This window comes from Chrysoperla carnea, chromosome 1, assembly GCF_905475395.1.
Source record: "Chrysoperla carnea chromosome 1, inChrCarn1.1, whole genome shotgun sequence".
Classification (NCBI taxonomy): domain Eukaryota; kingdom Metazoa; phylum Arthropoda; class Insecta; order Neuroptera; family Chrysopidae; genus Chrysoperla; species Chrysoperla carnea.
The window spans coordinates 112636186-112661058 of record NC_058337.1 but is presented as its reverse complement, the minus strand read 5'-3'; the positions used below and the strand labels follow the sequence as shown (position 1 = coordinate 112661058).

Sequence of the window (24873 nt, the reverse complement as noted above, 5' to 3'; positions counted from 1 at the left end):
CAAAGAGGAATATATAAGTTAGTGATGTCATTGTCTGATATCACCATAGAGATACATATAGAGTACAAATAAAATTTTGTTTTTTCTAAAAAGAGATGGACAACCATCTTTGAATGCTTTTAAATTCTTCGTTTTTTAATCAATTTTAATTTCACCTTCAATTTTTGTCATGGTATCAAGTTTAGTTTATTTTTATGCATAATATGGCAAATTCGACATCAGGCAACTAGCGTATTGCCATTCATCGCTAAATTCATCTGAAATAAACTCCGAAGCTGTTTAGAGTGTATCGAATCACTAAAAAAATCTGGGTTAACATAACAAAGTGGGTAAACATAACATTGATTGGAAATAACGGATATTAACGATTTTCGAAAAAAATGTTTTAAATAAAAAATGTCAGTTTTATTATGAGGATAAACTTTTTAGATTGACTATTAGAGCAACCCGGAGAGCTAGGCCCAATCTAATGTCTTGATAGTACTCTTAGCCATAATATACTAAAATGGTCCACCCTGTATGTCTGTATTACCTGACGTTCGAACTACTACGTATATTCCTTCTTTTTTTGTAATTGTTGATACCTATACCTACAATATTTTCTGAACTCTCTGTAAATAAATAAAAATATGCATAGTAATTATTATGAATTAAAAAAAAATTTATTTATTTGATAAACAGCCATTCGGATTAAATAATCAACACAAAAGTTGAACAAATAAAACTCATGATTAGAATCATATTGCAATAATAACTAATAAATATAAATAATTATTTTAACTGAAACTAAAATACATTCATACTTATTCTGCTTATTTGTATTTGTCTCTTTTGTATTTGTATTTGTCTCATAAATAGTAAAGCGTTTTATTTTTTTTTTTACTAAGAGTAGGAGTATTTAAATATTTTATATTTGTAGTATGAGGTATTTTATAGTTGACATGATAGACAGACTTTCGGACAGACAATGTGGTTTTAAGTGTAGTGTAGATATAAAACTGATTATGATAATATAAAAAAAAATAGTATTTATTATTAAGGAACCGGTTAAACATATTTAACACAAAAAAATAAATAAAAACTTTTCAAAAATTCAATAAATTACTTCAATGTTCAAAACGTATCGGACAAGACGAAAAAACAATTAACTTTCAACAATTTCCAAAAAGTTTTTGTGATTTTTTTTTTCTGAAAAAGTGTATTTTTTTTTTGTGAGATAAAAAGTAATTTTGTGATTTTAACCGAAAATGAATTTTGGATAATAATTTTTTTAAGTAATTTTGGTTCAGTATTTTTTTAAATATATTTTATTTGTCGAAATATTTCTTTTAAATAAACAATAAACACAATGGTTGAAATAATGTCCGAATATTTTCGATGGTTGGATGTAGCATTTTTAGTGTTGACATTATGTATATCGTTGGGTGTTGGATTGTATTTGGGATGTTTTGGTTCCAAACAGAAAACGGTTAATGAATATGTTTATGGGAACCGAGAGATAAGTGTATTACCGATTGCAGTATCAATTGCTTTAAGGTCAGTGAATTTTTTGTTTGTTTTGAATTCGATTGAAAATATTGAATATTACTTACCCAACATTTTTTGATTATTCTTCTACCGGATGACTTAAAAACCATAGAAGGGGGACTAAGCTGGGCAGTTAAAATTTTTTGCAGAGCTTTTTTTTTTGGAGGAGTTTACAATTTCTTGGGCGAAATTTTGATGACGATATTTGATATAATTTGACAAAATTAGACGAAAATTAGGGTAATTATTTTACTGTAAAAAAAATAAATAAATTGTTGACACAGCACAAATTGCATTCATTTTCTCATTTCGATCAAGAATTAGGATAGGAAGTGAACACTCCAAAAAATGTAGCCCCTTTGATTAATTTTACGATATCAACTAAAAATTTTGGCTAAACTGAATTGGAACCAATTTTGTATTGCCTTTTTTGATAGCTGCATCAAAAAATATTCGATATTTGTCTTAACATGTATGAATTTAGTGATGTTTGTCAATTCAGTTTTCACTTCCTCCCCGGTCGACTAGTTCTGAATGAAAATAAATTTTCCAGAAATGGTTATGATGTTGGAAAGCGTGGTCGGTGGATTTTTGTTTTAAATTTATAATGCAGCTCTAAAAAACTAAAAAAAGAATGTTATTTATTAACATGTGAACTGAAAAGTACAATAAAGTATTTTTTATGATAATATAAAAACTGTTAAAAAGCTTGGGGGACGTTTTGTAACATTGACTATAAAAAATTATGGGAAAATTTATTTACAGCCTTTTAGACATTTTATAAATAATGTTTTTTAGTTGTTAATAAAATATATTTTGAAAAAGTACTGTAAATTGAATTAATATAAAGCAGTGCCGGATTTAGGCAAAAATGGAAATCACAAAAACGATGTTATCAAATGTTGTTTATCTTTTTATTTTCTTTGTTACAATTTTCTAACTAAAGGAAAGGACCTCGCAATATTAGATAAGAAATGGCTTGTGTGAAACTTTTTCTAACCCACCTTAAAATGTTCTTCGGATCGTTCCGATGAAAACCTCTCACGGCCACAAAATTTTTTAACGAGTAGTTTTCGAGCTACAAACTTTATAACTATAATGTACGTGTAGCTTTGATTGCCCGTAGCTCGAAAACTACCCGTAAAAAATTTTGTGGACGCGAGAGCTTTTGATCAGAACAATTCGAAGAACACTTTGGGGACGAAAGGTTCTATAAATATAATACATGTGTAGCTTTGATCGCCCGTAGCTCGAAAACTGCTCGTTAAAAAGTTTTGTGGCCTTGAGAGTTTTTGATCAGAACGATCCGAAGAACTTTTTGGTTGCGGTTTGAAAAAGTTTCACAGAAAGCCATTTTCCTATTGATATTCTAAAACTATAATATATTCGAATCTTTAATCGCCCGTAGCTCGAAAACTGCTCGTTAAAAATTTTTGCGACTGTGAGAGCTTTTGATCAGAATGATCCGAAGAATATTTTAGGGTGGATTAGAAAAAGTTTCACAGAAAGCCATTTTCCTATCCAATATTGCGGGGTTCTTTTATATTAATTGTAAGGATATGCAACTAATGAAAAATATTTTGTAAAAATCGTCAAACTTGAATAATACCTAAGAAGCAAAAAATAGCTGCCTTTGCCTGAGACGTAGGATACTCAGTTTGTTTATTGAGCGTTGCCTCGGCAGCAAGGGGATACATTTTTTTAATCGCGCCATGAGCCTAAATCTATCACTGGACAACGCTAGACAAATTCAACTACGTTAAAAATAGATAAGTTTTATGTTCTACTCTGCGCTTCCACTCAGACGTATGAAAAATGAAAAATTTCTGCGATGCTATAATATAAACAGTATAAACACTTGACTGAAATTAATTTGAACGAAATAATATGCGATCTCAAGACGGTATTACTGTACTTACATGAATGGTTTATTCTTTTTATTTTTGAACTTTACTGTACTAAATATCAAATAAATATTACAAACAAATAATTAATTAATTTATTATTATATTGTTTTTCAAACAAATAATTGATTATTAATTAAAACAGGTTTATAGTTTTAATGATTAGGTATTATATAAATTAAAAGTGCAAGATTATTTTTAATTTTTCAAGTTCAATAAAAATAAAAAATATCTATATTATCAAATAGTAATTATCATTATAAAGGTTAAAATAGTTTTTAGTACGAGAGCCAGTGACAGAATTTGTTTTGTAATTTTAAATTCCTGTCTGAAATACTTATCTGTCTGTGGACATTATAACTCAAAGAGATATCTAGTTGAAATTTTTATAGTGTGCTCAAGACGTAAAAAGTGTCAAAGGCGTATAATGCCTGTAAGCAAAAGGCTGATAGAAAGTTATTAAAAACAAAAAAAGCATATCCGATGGATTCACGGAGCGAAATATGACGCGAAATCCCACAAACTTACGGGATTTGATCTTTCGAGCAGGAATTATAAATTTGACAATAAATAGCTGACAACTTCCGCCACCTTTCCACCACCATTGCTGTAATTTTCTGTGTAACTCTCGACCTGCATAATTTCAATGCCTTAAAATTGTGCCTATTAAAAATTAATTGCGCAAAAAATTAAATGCCAATTATTATTTCTATTATTGTGTTAAAAAACTGGAAATTTTTACAGCTTTTTAATTAAAAACATGGAAATGTTTCACATGACCTTAAGATTTAAAAATTTTATAAAATATTTCTTAGAATTCGCTTATTAGAAAGTCAAATTTTTTGTTTCGGATTTAAAAAAAAAGATAAGTGTGCATAAGCATGCAAGAAATTTTCATTTTAAATGACAGGGGCGTATAATAATTTTCCTCAATTTTTTCAAAAAATGTAGTAAGCATTTCTATATATGTCTATAATTTGATTTGTTTTCTAATACCTATATTTTAATATTTATCGACCCTCACTTAAACGCTTTGAAAGAGGTGAAAATTAAGTAAAACCATTTTATAAAGGATAATACTTTTATGGCGAAATTTTTTAACCGATTTGCTTGTTAACGAAGCCAATCACATTTTTTAGTTCTAGGGTTTAAATGAGGCCTAACAAAAGTCAAAACACGCGTTTTTCAAGCACATTAAGAAAAACTTGGAGATTATTAAATGAATAAATGATGATTTTCACATAACTGTATTATGCTTAACTAATGAGAAAATTAAAATTGAATTATATATTTGATTTTTGGAGAAATTTGGTAGCATATTTATATACAGAGCTGTAGTTATAAGAATTATATTTTTAAATTGATGGGATCTTAACACTTAAAAAAAAAATTTTTCATTGATGTTCTTAGTAGAAAAAATTATCTTTATAATAGGTTCTACATATAAAGAGGAAAATTACTTTTTATAAACTATTAAAACATTCTTTCGTGTAAAAAATTTTCTAAGCTGTACAAAAATAGATAACATGTAATTATATTATAATAATTATTATCAAACATTTAAGAAAATAGGTTAAAGAAAACGAGTTATACATTGAAATTATTGCCTTGAAAATGTTTTAAAAGTAGATATGAAAATAATGTAGCTTCCAATGACAAAATAACTTAAATATTTGCAACAAATCGAAAAGCACGTTTGGAGGCGTCACGCGAAAACTATTCATCAAAATATGGATTCAAGGCTAGAATTTCTGTAATCAAAATTTTTCGTGATAACAACAAGAAATAATATTGCCTTTTTAAATTGATTGGTTGTCAGACGAGCACCTACAACACTTATACTAAAACCAAAGTGGTCAGTTGCCAGAAACCTATGGAAAGAAGCCTTCTAAAAATAAGAAAAATGCACAAAGAAGCGAATTTATTCGAAAGAAGACAAAATTAACTGACGTCCTGCACTACAGTCTAAAGCTAAAATGACGATGGACAGGGCATGTAGACAGATGCAGTGATAAGCGATGGACAATTGAAGTGACTACATAGAAAGGTCCTAGCGGAAAAAGACTAACAGGACGACCTATTAATGGATGGAATGACTACTTATTAGCACTCCTCAGCCTCCTAAGCTATCATTTATCAACGGTGGTTCCTTAAGTAGCAAAAAATAAATATCCTGTTAATATCTATAAATAATTCATATTCAATTTGTTTCAATTATACATTTTCCATAATTTTTTTAAATGTATCTCACATTTATGTAAATAATATAATAATAATTAGTAATTGTGTTTACATGATTATGCAAATATTTCACGTGAACATATAATATCTAAATTTAGTTAATGATGCATATAATCCATTACTTATTATACATAGATACTTACTACAGTAAGCAAGATTATATATTTTAAATCAAGCATGTAATATAAATCAAATAATGGACTTAAAATTTTAAATACCTACTTTTTTTTTTTAAATTGTTGCATAAGATAAGCGCTATCACAAGGTGTATCAATATTAGTGGTGCTGTAAGATAAGAAAGTCCCCTATTTGAATATTAACTTCCTGTAATTATACCATGCATATATGAAATATACATAGTATATTAAGTTTAGTCCCAAGTTTGTAACGCTTAAAAATAATGATGCTAGGAAAAAAATTTTGTCATAGGTGTTCATAAAATCACCTAATTAGTCCATTTCCGGTTGTCCGTCTGTCCGTCCGTCCGTCTGTGGACACGATAACTCAAAAACGAAAAAAGATATCGAGCTGAATTTTTACAGCGTACTCAGGACGTAAAAAGTGAGGTAAAGTTCGTAAATGAGCATCATAGGTCAATTGGGTCTTGGGTCCGTAGGACCCATCTTGTAAACCGTTAAAGGTAGAACAAAAGTTTAAATGTAAAAAATGTTCCTTATCAAAAATTAAACAACTTTTGTTTGAAACATTGTTTCGTAAACATCACTGTTTACCCGTGTGGGGGCCAATTAGGCGGAAATTTTATAATATGTACTATACTTGATTATCAGTTATGTATGTGTCACATGTTTGTATGTGTAATGTAATAAAGAAATCAACACTAACTATGCATGGTATTTCAACAATTAACTCAGTCAATTGTTTGTTTTCACTTGTTTTATTATTATCTTTAGTTCTCGTTTGAGAACTATCGAAACTTTTAAATATAAAATAAAGAAATATTGTGGACAGTTTTTTTTTTAATGGTACAATGATCTGGAAAATAAAAAATACTTTTTTAGATACAACCTTTTATTGTACTTAAAAGAAGAAAGTAATTTTTCAAATGATTCACTCACACATGACTATTTGTAAAAGCTGGACGCGCTCAATTTAAAATATCCAGGATAATTCGGAGTCCTTCAAGCTTTTATACATATTCTTTTATGAGTAACTCGGAACTTCTCGAAGTAAGTGTGAAGGAAAATTGAGGTAATAGAACTTGAAAGAATATTAATACCATTCCCAACTTTTTTTGCAGCCACACTGTTAAAGATAAATATGTATGAAGGTAGTTGTCAGATTAAAGCCATAAAGTAAATTGAGATTAACTTCAACGGATGCTTAGTTAATAGATTTAATTTTTTTCTTAAAAAATAAGCAAATATTTATTTTGTCACTTACATAATGTATATTTTTTTCTTAAATATTCAATGTTCGATGTCCTATGCTCGATGATTAACCAAAAATATCTCATATACAGTAAATGTAAAATCTAATGTAAATTTTTTACACGCAAACAGGTATTATATTAATGAAGTTTTGGATAAGTATTTTTATTCAGAAATAAACATTTTGTATTGACTCTTGCAAAGGATCAATTTGCCAGTCTCTTCCCATTTTATCGATAGAGAACTCTCTGTGTCTAAAGATACACATCCAATTATAAATTTTGAAATTAATTTTAATTTGGAACGGTTTGTGTGGATTAATTGCTTATATGAAATTCAAAATCATTTCGATGTCGATAGGTTTAAAAGATGAGCTTGTTGAAAAAGATAAAAAGTAAATAATGTAGTTAAAAAAAAAAATATTAGGTTTTTAAGTTCAGTTTTGCATAAGGCCAAAAGTAATATTCATATATGAAATATCCTCAAGATTGTTCAGCATTGATTGGACTAAGACTTGCTCAGTCTTATATATTGTTGGATATCAGATATTGGCCTAGCCTGAACCACTGTATGCGCAAAAGCTAAAACCACTGTATGTACAAAAGTAAAGTGTCTTTCTCTTTACTACCATCACTGTAGAAAACATAAATATAAATTGACAATATACATGGTTTATTACCCTTGATCAATTTATGGCCGAGAACCAGCACGCCAAAGCTTGACAAACCATGCGGGCTCTACCTTAGGGAAAGTTGGCAAAAAAAAGTCTTTCAAATGTCTTCTAAACAATATGAATTCCTATTCTTTACGTGTTAAATATGGACAATTTTGAAAATTTACAGCAGCTAATAGACATAGTTAATGCTTCTACAACTTTTATTTTAACTCTATATCGTTAAAAATTGCCTCATTTTCACAATTTTCTGCACAACTACTATTAGTCATATGTCATTAGTAGTCCATTAATTTTTCTACAAGTTTCATTTAGGTATTAAAATAATTTTTGTATGTAATATTAATCTATTTATTACGTTGCAATAAAGATATCTAGTATTTGCATATCATCTTTATGTAATCTTTGTACAGTGTTAAATGGTAGACGTAATGTTTTTATAGTCTAATCAAGTTTTTCCAAATATTTAATCTTGATTTAATGATAATTAAAAAAATGCTTACGTCGAATATGTAAACTCATCAACAGAAAATGTGACAAGAGTTAAAAAATTTCAATATCATACTTATATACTCAATCCTTATATGTCGATAGTTTAGTTAATATCCGTTATAATGGATGATATTCCCGTACTTTCTTAATTTATTTCTAATACACTTTAAATGTTAAGGGAATTATATATCGATTATTCTTTACTTTTTCTCCAGTTCGTCTTTTGGCCCTGTCAATTTGAAAGGCACATTTGGAAAAGCACGAAGATTCATTAGGTACACATTAAAAGTGAAAACGTCGACTTTTTTCAACGAGCAATTAGTTACTCCAGTCGCTGGCAAGGGCATGAAAAGATTAACAAGAGATTCAGATCAAAAATCGGTTTTACGAGTCAAAAAACATAGGAAATGATCTAAATTCTTGCTAATCCCTTTATGCCCTAATTAACTTTTAGAGTAACTGCACGTTAAAGAAAAGATTGCTAAAGCGGTTGCTCTGATGTCCGTGATTTATTTCATTAATTTTATGCAAATTCATGCTTTTCGAATACTCTGTAATTCAAGTGTTAAGGATCCTCCTTAAAATAAATTTCCAGGCTCGTAAAAATTGGACGAGTATAACTCATACAAGCTTTTCTCATTAATATACAAATAAATCTGGGATTTACAAGAAATTTAGAAGTAACTTCTATTATTTATATTTTATCAGTAAAATATATTTTTAATTTTTACAAATCAGTGGCATTATATTTTTAAGATAAATATACAATTTGTCACTTAAGTATTAAGATTACTGCTAGTCAAAATAATCATAGGTCAATTAATTTATTATAATAATTTCTTAATTACACCGTTTGTATTATCTTAGCATGTTTGTGTTTTTGAAACATTCACATGAAAAATTAAAAATCAATCAGCATAATTAAATGAATGATAATAATTTTGAAATTTTCCATTTGAAATTAAAAAAAAAATATTCTCTCCGGCGGGGAATCGAACCGACCACTATACTACCGAAGACTTGTGAATTGATGTAAAATTTTTTAATCTTACACATCCTATGTAAATTGTAAATTCAATATTTTCATTCCAATCAAAATTTTTGATTTAATTCATGAAGAAATTTATTTTTTAATGTTTTTTTTATTTTTGCAGTTTAATATCTGGTGTCACAATGCTGGCAGTGCCAGCGGAAATTTATTCATATGGATTTCAAATAGCCATGATGAATTTAGGATTCTTTTTTGTATATTTATTTACCTCTTATGTATTATTACCCGTATATTTCTCAATGGGTACTTCGTCTGGCTTTATGGTAAGATAAATTTTTCGATCAAATTATCATTAAGGGAACACATTACTTTTTATTCGATTTTCTGAATTTTTATCATCGTAAAATATAATTCAAAAAATCTGAAATTTTTTTTCATTAAATGTTTATTGGGAAAATCAATGGTCTAAGTTATGACCAGACCATTAACAAAAATGGACTACCTATTTTTACACCCTCCTCCCTCCGGCATAAAAAAAGGGATGTTATTAGTTTGACCCTATATGACTGTGTGTGTGTTTGTCTGTGGCATCGTAGCTCCAAAACGGGTGAATCGATTTTTTAATGGTAATTTCAAACAGAAGGTTTTTAGCTGTGTTTCAAAAAAATCGGTTCCGTTTGGGAAGAGCTACAAGGAAGAAACCGCATTTGTCGGGGGTTTTTTAAATTTTGTAAATTTTACTTGCTAGGCAGTTCATTGATATATCTGAACAGTATTGTTGTAAGTTACTATGGTAGCTCAATATCTATCTAGTTATTCAACGCCTGCTGAAACTCAATTTAAGTGTGTTATCGTAGTTCTATTTAAACCTATCGGTTCTCGTATGCCAAAATGATTTTGCTAAAACTTACTTAGGTACCATATTCGAGATATGATTTTATTATAAAAGCGCTGGGAAAAATATATTTAAAAAAAAACTAAAAATTGTCTTTTATTCTTCCCAGTGCCTTCACATTTTTATCATTCAATATAAGAGGAATTAATTTATCTGAATTTGTTTGCAGTATTTGGAGAAACGTTTTAATAAAAGTGTACGAATAATTACATCGGTAATATTTATTATTCAAGCATTATTACAAATGCCTGTTACGATGTATGTGCCAGCATTAGCTTTTAATCAAGGTAAGCAAAGTGTTATCAGTTAACAGAGGTATTAATTAATCATTAATTACGAATTTTTTATAATTTAAATTCTTTTCTTTCAAGTAACTGGGATTAATGTGCATGTTATCAATTCGATTGCATCAGCTATATGCATAACTTACACGACCTTGGTAAGTACGAAATGTTTGGTAATTATTTTATCAGAAAAAACTACGTGTTTTTGAAAATCTATCAGACACAGTATAGAATAGGCCAGACCCTTTTGTTTAGTACTGGCAGATGAAATGAATTTTAATTAGGACCTCCTCACATTGGAGGGTTGTTGGTTTTTGATAAAAAATACATCATCAGAAGAGTTTATATTAGATGTTCTATTGACATAAAATACAGAGCGTTCTATTTAAGTTGAGCAAGTTTTTATAATAATTTTAGAACAACCTGTATACGTAATTGAATTATTCACAATTGTGATAAAAAACTCAATCGATGATTAGTTGATTAGTAGACTCCAACCTCCAAATTCAATTTGGTTTGAAAAACTGATATAAACTACTACATTTTCAGAAAATACAGAATATTTCGAAAACCGTGAATTTTAAGTGACGTAAATCGTAATGAAATTTACTTTTTTTTTACCGTAGAACCTGAAAAAAAATATAAAGAGGGTCTTACATTTAAAAAATACAACTTTTCGTGTTGTACATTTATCCTGGATATTACGCTAATAATTTTAAAATGTACTGTCAATAAACTTTCATATTTCCCAATCAAACAGTTTCTTAAAAACAGTTTAGCCTTACCTAATCTTTCGTGTCGAATAACGTGAATAACCCTGTACAGACGTGAGACCTGTATGAGTTAATGACCTATTTTTAACTACCTGTTTTAAAATGTAAACATAATAAAACTTTTAAATTCTTTTATCAAAATTGTCTCAATTCTTAATAAATAACAAAAGGTTAGAGCCATGACTCTTTTGTATAATCTAAGTAGCTAGCAATTCCTTATAATTGATTTTTAACATTATCACATATGTCCTTGATAAAATGTAACTTTTGAAAATTATACTTTTTGGGTTCGAATAGATAATGTTATATAAATGATAGTAAAGATCATATCGGCGTACTCGTGCGGGAAATTTTTTGACCTTTCTCGGTGAGAGTTTATCAATTTCTTATATTCCCTTATTCGCTTGATTTATACTGCAATATCATAAATATAATTTTCTTTCTTAAAGTTAGTTTTTTGTCGTAAATTAGCCATATTCACCTGGAAAGGTATTAAAATTATAAAGCTGTTGAAATATTTTATTGCAAGACAATGCGCCTATGTATCCTAGTCTATGACATTAAAAAAAAGTACAAATTACTGAAATTCTTTCTATGATAATTTAAATTTGATAAACTTTGCAAAATTTTTGTTGATATTTTTGAAGAAAATTTAATGCAAGAATACCAAAATTAAAAAAATATAGTAAAACTACCTTGATACCCGCCCGCTTCGCTGGGTTTCAAAGCAAAGACTGTTTTATACAGATAAAATATTTGTACAGATTTCAGTTGTTTTAAAAATGTAAAATAGTCATAATTCATTGAGTATATCAGAACAGATGACCATGAATTGTATTTTTAACATTTATACATTTTAACTTTTACCATTTTTACAGAAATCTTTATGGTTCAAAATGACGTCCATAGATGGCGCAATGAAATGGCAGACCAAATTTAATATAATTAGTTATAAAAAAAATATGTCTTTATAAATTATAGCTCATGAGTTATTCTGATTTATCACCTATATTATTGTAGAGTTTCAATCAAATCCATTCAGTAGATTTGCGCGAAAGTATCAAAACCAAATAAACATCTTTTCTTTCATATTTACAATATTTAGGGATAGGGATAGAGATTTACAAATTTTCCGGAAAATTAACTCAAAAAAATTATTATTATTTCCGCATCCGTCAAGCAGGAAAATAGTATACACACCACGGGTGCAAATAAAGAATGTATCAGATCTCATGTATATGCTATCCTCAACTTCCCTTTTGGGACATTTTTCACTTTTACTCCCTAGATGTGTAATATATTATTTTACGGATGTAACCACCTTAAATAGTTAACAAAGATAGTGAATTTCCAATTGTGACAAATTCTACTTCAAATTTTTCAGCATGTAACTTTTGTTAATTTATAGGGTGGCTTAAAAGGTGTTGTGTGGACGGATATGATTCAAGTAGTAATGGTAGTCGCAGCCTGTTTCTCGGTTATGATTGTTGGTTTTGTAAACGTTGGATGGGATAATGTTTGGCAACGAGCTGATGAAGGTGGGCGATTAAATATTTGGAAGTGAGTAACATAATATTTATAGTTTCTTGAAATTTCTGAATTATCTAATAATTGAACGAAATATTTTACCCAAAATTAAATTTCTTATTGTTTGGAATTGAGTAACATAATATTTATAGTTTCTTGAAATTTCGGAATTATCTAAAAAATTGAAATATTTTATCCAAAATGTCTTATTGTCTGGCATCGTATTAAAGGCGTTATGTATCGTTGCTATACAGTTACGATAAAACACAAAATTTAAATAAAAATACTTTAAATCTGGAAAAAAGGAAAAACAAAAATTTCGTGAGTTTCTGAGTTTGGGGTCAATGTTTTGAATTTATCTATCTGCAGTCAACATTTTTATTACTTTTTTGTTCCTATAATTCTATTTGACCAGTCGATGTCAAGAAGATAACTTATAATTTTAATTAGCGAAGACGTTAAGACCATTAACTACTGAATATTAATTTCGTTATCAATTCATTTTTATATGAGAATTCTGTTGATGAAAGTGATTTATTTTTCTTAAATGTCATTAAACTTTTGGTTAATTGCAATTTTAATTATTGCGTAGCCAGACAATTTTAATTAAGACATTTATTTTTTCAATTATTATTTATTTATAATTATTAAAAATAATTATTTATTATTATTTTTGTGCTCAATAAAAATGATTTCTGCAACAAAGTATTTTACTCTTTTTATAATTTATAAAAAATTTAACGTTTGTTACAAATATAGGACATTTGTAACAAACGTTAAATTTTTTATAAATTATAAAAAGAGTAAAATACTTTGTTGCAGAAATCATTTTTATTGAGCACAAAAATAATAATGTCATTTTCTTTCTAAAACTTTGAAGCAAAAAATAAAAATAAAAAAATTACTGGCTTTTAAATCATTTTAAAACAGTAGATTATTAATTTTTTTTGCTGTAGATTCATATATAAATCAAAGAATAATTCATCTAATAAAGTATATTTAAATAATTTTTTTGTAAATAATTCCATTTTTTTATTTATTAAAAATAAATAATAGTTATATTTTTGAATTAATAAAAGGGTAGTGATGTATTAACCCCCGTTGAGGCTGTGAGCCAATCGGTTTCTATGGAAATTTGCGTTATAATATAATGCAAGTTGCTGTGAAACAAACCATGTATCATTATTCATGTTATTTTTTCATTTTTCCGGGGATGACGTTACGAAAGCGAGGTTTTTTTTTTTATAATTTTTAGTAATTTTTCTAAAAATATAAAATAAAAAAACATCAGCAACTTCTCTATTTTTTTAAAATCATTTTTCATCTCATGTTAGTAATATAAATTACAACTACCAAATAGTTGCTAACACCACGCCAGATTCTTTACTAAACATTACAAATGCGTTTTCAAATCATTTAAGTATAGGGCTCTAATTTTAATATGATTTAGTTTTATAATTAAAAAATGTAGTTTTAATTTCGACTCGACAGAAATTCGATTCGTTTGTTTGCACGTTAGTGTAAGTTAACGCAACCACTCTTAGATTTTTTAGAGATTTGCTTCATCTCCGCCTAAGTTCAATAAAGAAAGAGACATTTGAATTTAAGCCGTCATAAAATAAACTCTAGAAAACGTTGCTAGCTCTTCTACCATAATGAATTAAAAATAATAGAGTTAATTTGAATATAGTAAAATTGAAAAATTGTAGGTGGTAGATAATATTGAGATCTTTAATGTAAATATATTTTGATTTGAAAACAATTCAAGGAAGCCGTGTTCCGTAGCGTATGGTGATTACTCTGAAATGATTAGTAGTTTATTATATTCATTAGTCATAATAAATCGTTCTTAGATGATGTAATTTACATAGGTCATATTCATTTATCTATAAATTATAATATTTAGAAGTTAAATCCATTCATGATTTAAATAAGATGTTCATTTATATTAATTAGAAGAAAAGGTCTCTGGAAACATATTAATCAAAGTACATACATAAATATATAATTGAATAACGATTTGTAGTCCAAAGCCGAATACTTGCAGAAATTTAAGTAAGGTACATGTGGCATTTAAGGCCCACCTATATTAACACTACTGGTTAAGTATATAATTCGAATTAGGAAGACAAAATATACTTTCCTGCATCGATTGTACTTTTGGCTGTAGTGCAAAGAAAATAAAAGGCTACAAAAGCTAAAACTTTTAGAAATAGTTGTCTTTTTTAAAATCCTTTCCTTGGATCTTATTATACCGCGGTGGTATAATAAAGCCCATTAAATAAAAAATAATAAATAATAGAAGAACCTTTTAAATAAAAAATCTTTTCTAAATGTAAAAAAAATATGTAAAAAACTTACCATTTCTTAGGACGAAAAGTTATAGAGCTACATAGTAACCTGTTGCTTCAATAAAGCCTCGTTCGTCACTGACAATATGGCGGTGCAAGTGACTGCGGACCAATTCCGTTTCTCTAAAAAAATTTAAAAAGCTTAATCTAAGAATAGATTCTTCAAAATTTTATGTTAAAATGTTGCAAGGCTAACTAATTCAAAGAAACCGGGCGCTAAAATCAAATTATTTTATTTCCTCTGATTTTGTTAGCAATTTTTGGGCCAGGGCAGTTAATATAAAACAATTTTGCTGATGAAATAATTGAAAAATGTTTTACATTAAAACATTTTTTATGGTGTTGGCTTTTTTTTAGAATACTCTGTATTAAGGAATAAAGCAAATAATAGAAATCATTCATTAATTGTAAAATTGGCTTACATAAACGTTATTTAAGTTACGGAGTTGACATGCATTTTTATGTAAAACCGTCTGATGGTTGGATGGTTGGTATTTTGATGGTTATTAATTAAACAAGACTTCTGTTTCCTCTAAACTTGGTTGGGATACTTTTCGAGATATTGGAGTTTTGGTTGTTAGAAGAACTTAAATTACAAAATTTTGTCTGATCTAATTTCTTGGAAATCTTTATTGAAAAGGGGCCACTGAAAAGGATTTAATTAAAAATTACTGTCCGATGTATTATAGGTTCTTTTGGTAGCCTATAACAGCCAGTTAAGAGGTGAAACAGGGAAAGTAAAATATTGTGTAATCACCAACTACCAACCTACCAACTATCAGGCGGTTAGGATTTTTACATAAAAATTTCTGTCAGCTCCTTAAATAATATTAGATGACAATCAACAATGTTTTAAAATTAAAATATTATTTTAATGATTAGAATTTATTTCTTTTAATTACTAAAGTTTATTTTTATAAAATTAATAAAATGTCATAACGTGACGATACAAATTGATTCTCTGTTCTATACTTTAATACAAGATGCTTCAAAAGTATGTGTGATGATAAAAATTTTTATACAATTTTGTATCACTACCGATTGGAATTCATATTCATCTTCGTAAAATTCGTGTTTATTTTCATTAGAAAATCCAGCCTTAAAATATATGATTCATTTTGCAATTAATGAGGAACAAACATAATTCGGCAATTCAAGAGCGAATATATCTCATGCAAAAATTCACTGGAAAACTATTTTTAAAGACTGCGTGCGTGTATATAAATTTCATGGATGAATTAATTAATTTTTATTTTCATTCTCCTCGTCTTGTCACTTAAGTCTATGCACTCGTTCTTGGACAAGTCTTTCGAAATAGAATAAAAATCTTGCAAACACTTTTTTCGCTAGACAAATATTATGCCACATATAAATTCACGAACGAATATATAATTATCACAGATTGAGCTTTAATCTCCCATATCTCAAAATACTTTTGAGATTTTCCGCATGTGGAAGTCTTGATCTATCTACTCATGAAAGATTATTAGAATACATTTTTTCCAAAATTTGACTGAAAACCATGTATGGAGTTCTTTATAAAGGCCTAGCTGGTTTACGCCGTATATTACAAACAACTGCTCTGACTTTGTGCCAAATCCGAAATAAACCAAGATAGGGTGGAATACTAACTTACAAACCGGGTTAAAAAATTAGATTTCGTATATTCCGGGCATTATTCTAAACAAAAATTAGATTTGTCAATTGTTTATTTTCATACAGTTAGCACTAATGGAATTTATTTCAAAGTAATGATTTCGTAAGCCTCAAGCAATTTTACCAGTAAATAGCAGGTTCTAACTAGTAAAAATTAGTTTGAACAAAACCGCTTTGTTTAAAGCAAAGTATAGAAATTTTTAGTGATGAATGCTTGTTTTGAACATACTTTACACGTGTTAATGAATCAAATAATGATTATATTACAAAACAGTTTTTGATCGCGTGATGATGATGGGATAACTTTTTTAAATCAAGGCCACTTTTAATAAATTAACGCGTACTTAATTGTCAACGAAAGTATAAACCTTTTTTTTTTTATTTATCATTTATCTTATATAAAGTATTATGATTAATGTAATTGAACATCTGGATGCTGAGGCGGCATTCCTTTTAACGGGAAATAAATGTTTATCAAATATATAAATCTTCTAAAACTATTTTGCAGAATTTTTCAATGACAACAAGATTACGACATCATATAGTCTTTTATGAATTAAATGCGATGCAAAATAAATTGTCAAGAGTATTTAAGGTAGTACGAGCACCAAGGCAATTTTATACTTAGGGTTGAAATTATTTGTACCTTATTTTCAACTTTCATGATGAATTTTGTTATAACTTCATTATTGTAGACCGTTCGTTTATCTAGACTTAGGTTGCGGGTTCGAACCCAGGCAGCGGCAGCGTGAACAATTAAATTAAATGGGGGCGGTATAATTGATCACATTGTGGTTGCTTGGATAAGAACGTAGTAACCCAATCCACCCACATCAAAATGTAATTGTAAATATGTATGAAGTTAAAATAAATAAAGGCTAACTTGTATTTTTTCTTAGTTGGATCATTTTTGGACACTCTCCCCTACATTTGTTTTCATTGCAATTATTAGAGTGATTAAAAATTACAAAAAATATAAATAAAAGTTTTAGCAATTACTTAATTTTTATAACTATTTAATAAGTATATACAATTAATAAATAAATATTATGTCATTTTCTATTAATTTTTATTCCATTTGATGAAAATGCAGTCAGTTTTAAAGGTCAATATCAGAATTATTGAAAACAATAAAAATTTATTACATAATTATAGAGGTATGAAGAGAAGAAAAAAAAAATTTTATTAGACTAGCTTCCAGTGACGGATTTAGACTTGCTGCCGCCCTAGGCCCCGTTCGATGCGCCGCCCTTGTTGGTAGAATGAATTTCATTAATTTTGATCCAGTTTTTTATTTTAAAGTAACTTAATTTATTGAAATATAATTTTTTAAAAATTACTGATAAACAAGACAGATAAATATATATATATATATATATATATATATATATATATATATATATATATATATATAAACTTTAGACAGATAAATAATTCATATTTCTTTTAATATTAATCAATTTGAAAATTTCTTTTTCTTGGCTTTGGTCCGTGCAAAAACGTCAATTATGTCGCCGTAATTAATTTTTTGGACTAGTTGGGCTTCAATAGACAGTAATGCAAGTGCATTAAGTCTATCTTGGCCCATGCTTGCGCGTAAATAGGTTTTTACCCTTTTAAGAGTAGAAAAAGATCTTTCTCCTGAACAATTTGTAGCTGGAATACTCAAAACAAATTGAGAAGTCATTTGGATTAAATAATTTCAAAATGCTTCATACACGTGAGATTAATCTCACTAAAGAAACAGAAAGTAAAGAACATTACTCGATAAAGAATATCATTGATCGATTAAAAAATTAACATCTTACCCACACAGATTGAGAAGTAGATTAATGAATTGGATTATAATATTTTCTATCGAAAATTTTTTATAAAAACTATTCTGAACCAATTTTTATAATTGATTGTCTTTACTTTTTTGTGACTCTAAAAATTTGGCATTTCATAAATTTTGCCGCCCTTCAAATTCTGCCGCCCTAGGCCCGGGCCTCACGGGCCTAGGCCTAAATCCATCACTGCTAGCTTCGTCCCTGACTTTGCTGTGAAATTTACAGACTTATTAAGAATGTACGAGCGCCAGGACAATTTTGGATAAAAGGCATGCTTTTTCTAAGTCTAAATCAATTCTGAAAATTTTAGGGGGATTGCCCGATTATTTAAATAAATAAATAACTTTAAAAGTAGTATGTTTTCATAGATTTCTCCAAAACTAGTAGGTGGAAATTAAAAAAAAATATATTTAAATTGAAGTTAAAACCTTAATAAATTATTGAAAACAAAAACGCCCGTTGTGGCCGATTAATTAAGGATGTATGAGCACGGTAGTGGAGATAAAAATTAGAAAAAATATATATTTTCATCGTGAATTATGTTATAACTTGACAATACTCGTATAATACAATATTTCGATATCTGGAGTAATTTTCAAAATATCGTAAGTTGAAACTTTTGTTTAATTATATAGCTTTCGATATTTCGAAAACCAAAGCATGTATCGAAAAATTGTATTCCTATTTTGTGTCTACATTCATGAAGTAATAACAAAATTCATCATCAAAGTTGAAAATAAGGCACAAATAATTTCAACCATAAGCCTAAACTTGCCTTGGCGCTTATACTATTTTAATCAGGATTTCTCAGAATTAAGTTTAATTTACTTTAGGTTACTCTGCTACTGTTAATTGTAAGAGGATAAACAATAATTATAATTATTGGAAATTCAATATCTTCGCTTATACATGGAAAATTTTATTAATTAAGTCGCTACCATAGGGAAAACTTTTTAATTATTTGTTTTATGAAAAAAAGTTCAATTCTTGATATAAAGTTCTGCATGGCCTAGAACTCAATATGAAACAGGAAGATATCAATTTGCATTCGTATACAAGATTTGTTGAAAATGTAAATTTTTGCATAAGAGTAAAGTACCTTTATCTTATACACTTTGGACAATTATTGAAAAAAGTTAATCCTAATTGAAAACTACGGTCAGTATCCATCTACCATGACATAACAGATTTTATTATTGGTCTTTTCTGTTTAGCATTGCTGATTTATGCCTACAGTTTGACGTGTAGACAAATTATAAGATTAATTAGATTAAAAGTCGACGGTAAAATTTTAATTACATTTGTGTTAGCAATACAAAAATTTTTAATTAATTAAACATTAAAGTAGGTACTTGACTCAACAATGTCTTTACTTTATTGGGTTTTAATAGTGCGCATAACTACCTAAATATTGGGTTTTAGACAATAGTCTATAAAGTCCTTTCGACCTTAAAATTCATAAAACTTATTATAGCTAAATCTTTTTAATGATTTACAACTCTTAACAATAAATGAAAGAATATTTATTATGGAAATTAAAAAGTTTTTTTAATGCGATTTTATATTCGAAATTGATTTCTTTTAGAATAAAAATTTTTTCTTAAGATTTGCGTCTATTAAACTTCAAGGTATCTTTTTATGATTTTTTTTACTTACCTCATGCAGGATATCATATCACACTGTTTTCGGTGCGACAAGTAGTTTACTGCCCATTGAGTCCGGAAAATTTACTTGATGAGCAATCATAATTTATTTTTCATTCGGAAAATCATACAGAGAGAATTCCCTCCCATGTGCTCTTATCATTTATTTACTCTCGTTACAAAATATACCCTAACCCTTGAGTACATTTGATCTTTGGTTTGATGGACATATTTTTAAAACCTGTCCAGTAGTTTGAAGTCAATTTATTAATTTTTAACTTCCCGCTAAGAAAATAGGGAAGTTATTGTTTTCACCCCGTTTTGCCAAAATCGAGTTTTCATCAGATCTCGACGTTTTAAGGTGTCAGGAAGCTTCCCTGACTACTTCCGCGAGGGTGTCTGTATGGCTGTATGTATGTATGAGTGTGTGTGTGTGTGTGTGTGTGTGTGTGTGGATGTATGTAAACCTCTCATAATAATATAAGATAATATAAGATTTCGAGAAATCTCAAAAAAACTGCAAAAAAAAATTTTTTTTAAGTGGTTTTTTTGATTAACTTTTAAACGGCTGTATCGATCAATTCCAAAAACTAATCAGCTCTCAACATCAAAAAACCACGTCGATCACCACCAGTCCGGTCAAAATCGGTGGATTCGTTCGTGAGTTATCGTTCACGAAAGAAAACCAAAAAAGCGTTTTTTCGGAATAACCTCAAAATTTTTTGTTCTATCAATTGAAACTTAAAGATTCTTCATGAAGCTTCAAAAACTGCGTCGAATGTCACCAACCGCGTGAAAATCGGTTTATTCATTCTAAAGTTATCGCGATTTGAAAATTTAAAAAATAGTGTTTTATCAAACGTCTATGAAATTTTTGAGCTAGAAGCTCAAAAGCATCGAACATCTTCATTTTTGAGCTCAGAGAACTACCGATCGATTTCAAAAACTAATCAGCTCTCAACGTATAAAAACTACATCGATAAATCAGATTTTAGTCTAAGATCACATCTAATTACAATAAAATGCGAGTGGATATAACATCAGAATAGATAAAATTTTTTACACGTTATGAGTCAATTCTTAGCGGGAAGTTACAGGGATGACTTGCAGGGTCAACCGATTTCCAAATTTTTTTGTGTGTTATTGGCCTAAAAATTTTAAAGATTATTCCGTATCCGTGAATTAAAGATTATAAAATATATAAATATATATTTATACATTTCTTTTTTTTTTATAGTTTGAATCCAAGTCCATTTATAAGAAATTCATTATGGCTTGCCATAATTGGAAATACATTCCATTGGATAGCAAAAATTCCAATCGATCAAAGTAACATACAAAAATTTAAATCAGTTCGAACATTAAAACAAGCTAGAAGGTATTTGAAAGCTAATTCATTAAAGCAGTTCATAGATGATCATTATTTTTATATTCTATCTAATGTTCTTGTTTCGATGGATAGTGAAGTGAATAGGGTTGAAAATATTGGACATCTTTGAACTGCTTTAGATGCGATAATTGCAAGAGAATATAATTAATACAATATTGTTGAAGTGTTTTAGCTATCATGTGTATAATAACGACCATGTTAACGTTTTCGGCATGTTTATTGGGCATTGTTTTGTATGCAAATTATTGGAAATGTGATCCGATCAGTGAAGGAGTAAGTTGTAAACTATTGATTTTATTTAAACAAAAATCTAAAAAAAATTACATTCATTTACCCATGGATGTATCACGGGGAGCAGGTAAAAGCAGGTGCCTCCTCCTGGATCTGAACTTGTTTTAATGCCAAAATATGACGATGAGTCATTAAGTGCTTTTTGATCGAGAATTACTCAGGCGTTTGAATAGAAAGGGATGTACGCTTTTGATGCAATACATATAGTGTTGCGAGTCCGTGATTTCGGACGGATATTTTGGCTCAACAATGAATAAAAAAAGTTTCTTTTTTTTATTATTGGACGTTTTGTTCGAATCATTTTAACATAACTTAAGATTGTGCCTCAGACGAGTACATAATCATTTTGATTGATATTGAATTTTCGATCAAACAATTCGACCGAAGTCACCGACAACTGCATGATGACAACTGAAACTTTTAGTTTAGAAAAGCACTCCTCCCTTTCCAAATCGTCCCAAAACTGTTCGACAATTTTTTTTTTACTTTTTTCAATTTAACTTTTTTTATGCATTCGATGAGCAGCGCATTTGGTAAAACTAATTAGAGAAATTTTGTTCTTTTTAGAGAGTCAGCAAATCTGATCAAATGGTACCATTATTTGTAACAGAAACAATGGGACATATAATGGGTATTACTGGTATTTTTATGGCTGGATTATTTAGTGCTGCATTGAGTACATCTTCAGCAAAATTGAATACAATCGGTGCAACAGTTTATAATGATTTTATTGTAAATTATTTGGGATATGAATTATCTGATTTAAAAGCTGGATTAATTATGAAAGGAACTGTTTTAATTAGCGGAGTTATTGCATGGAGTTTGGTGTTTGTAATTGAACATTTAGGGGAAATTTTACAAGTAAGAAAATTGTCTTAAAAATGATTTGAGCGCTATTTAATTATAAATTTATTCTAGATTAATTATTTAATGGATGGAATCACGGAAGGTGCTTTATTAGGATTATTTATACTTGGTACATTATTTCCCAAATGTAATACGAAGGTAATATTATTTTTATCCAAATTTATTCGCACAAATAAAGGCACATTTTTTTTTTTGCCTTAGGGTGCTATTTCAGGAGCAGCGGCTAGCGTTATTGGAATGGCTGTCATATGTATTGGAGCACAAAATGCAATTTCTCAAGGATATAATAATAATTTCAAATTACCAATAAGCACGGAAGAGTGTCCGAATCCTAATTTGGACTTTTTCGAATTAAATTCTTCATACGTTCATACGGCGTAAGTATACGTTAATTAAGAGTTTAAAGTTTAAGAAGACCCAAAAAGTACAAGAAGTTTAGCTTCTTTTACATTAATAATAGCATCAAAAATTTTCGGCCCTTTTTGAAAATAGTAATAATTTAATAACACAAATTGTTTATTGGTTTTTAGGCAAGCTCAAGAAGATATTCACGAACCATTCATCTTATTTAGATTTTCATATTTAAGTTATACCGTACTTGGTACATTTATTTCAGTATTTGTAGGTTTAATTGTAAGTTATTTGACATATAATGAAGAAGAATCAAAGAAGGTGGATCGTAATTTATTATGTCCGATTGTACATAAATATGTTAAGACTAATAATAGTGAACACCAACAACAGAATGATATTATTGATATGAAAATAACAAAAATATAGTATTTTTTATGTTTTAAAATAAATTTTATAAAGATAATATATATTTTTTTAAATGAAATCAATAATTTTGTGGTTCAAATTATTTTGTACCTTACCGTAGTTACCTTACATCTCATTGGAAATTCATTTGTTTATCAAATACAAAATGAAAGTGGTTATAGGCCCAGAATAATTATCATCCACTAGGCAGGCTTATATGTGCAGGGCCGTAACGAGGCTACATAGCGCCGTTGGCAATTATTTAGGTTGCGCCTTATATACATCGGAATATGCTCTAACGATTTTGATGAAAATTTGTATAGTGATAGTATTCAACATAAGAATAAAGGCAAAATTGGGAAGAGTCGCCATAATCATGTCGTTTTACTGTACATTTAATTGATAAACTATTTTAGAGTAGCGTATCAAATTAAAGTATTGATTTCTCTCTACGTTTCCGAGCAAAACATATTTTTAAGGAACCCATTACTCTAAAAAATAATACTGGGGTATTTTGCATGAGGAACTGATTAATCTTCAAATTCGTAATTTTGTTGATAATAAATAAAGTACAGAGTAATACAAAATTGAATTAAAATTGTAGTGATTATTAATATATTCGCTATTCATTAAAAGGTATCAAAAAGTATCATATTGGCAATTTTAATAAACCAAGTATGTAACCCCACTAAAATTGGGTGATACTTTTCAAATTTGTGATCAAAATTAACTTAGCTCTAATAAATTTCAAGAATGTGGAGTTCTGGTCTCGGAATTAAGCATATAAGTGATAGCTAGCGAAAAACTGCCATAACAACTGAAAAGAATGACCCAAAAATAGTGGGTTTCAAAAAAAATTCCTATAAGATCGGATCAAATTTGCCTGTGTTATTGAAAAAATCGAATTTTTTAACTTAATGACGTCATCAAAATCATAAAAATTTAATTTTGATCTATCATCCAAATTTTATCCAATTTTGATAAACCAAGTATGTAATTCTACTAAATTTGGGTCATACTTTTCAAATTTGTGATCAAAATTAACTTAGCTGTAACAGATTTCAAGAATGTGGAGTCCTGGTCTCGGAATTAAGCATATAAATGATAGCTAGCGAAAAACTGCCATAATAACTGAAAAGAATGATCCAAAATTAGTGGGTTTCAAAAAAAATTCCAATAAGATCGGATCAAATTTGCCTATGTTATCAAAAAAATCAAATTTTTTAACTTTATGACGTCATCAGAATTCAAAAAATTTAATTTTGACCTATCACATCCAAATTTTATACAATTTTTATAAATCAAGTATGTAATCCTACTAAATTATGGTCATTTTTTTCAAAACTTAAAAAAAGTAATCCTTTCCATAAGAATACTTATGGCCGTGATATT

The 24873-nt window shown here is 28.4% G+C and overlaps 1 protein-coding gene across 1 annotated transcript; it reads left to right on the top strand.

Moving 5' to 3' along the window:
* Positions 1–1288: 1288 nt before the first annotated feature.
* LOC123293599 (sodium-coupled monocarboxylate transporter 2-like) lies at positions 1289–23502 on the top strand. The gene is made up of 11 exons (XM_044874479.1): positions 1289–1536; positions 9380–9539; positions 10281–10398; positions 10483–10550; positions 12577–12728; positions 21412–21552; positions 21729–21837; positions 22423–22716; positions 22774–22860; positions 22924–23099; positions 23253–23502. The coding sequence occupies exons 1-11, from the start codon at positions 1349–1351 to the stop codon at positions 23500–23502; spliced, it is 1743 nt and encodes a 580-aa protein (XP_044730414.1). The 5' UTR covers positions 1289–1348.
* The last annotated feature ends 1371 nt before the right edge of the window (positions 23503–24873 follow it).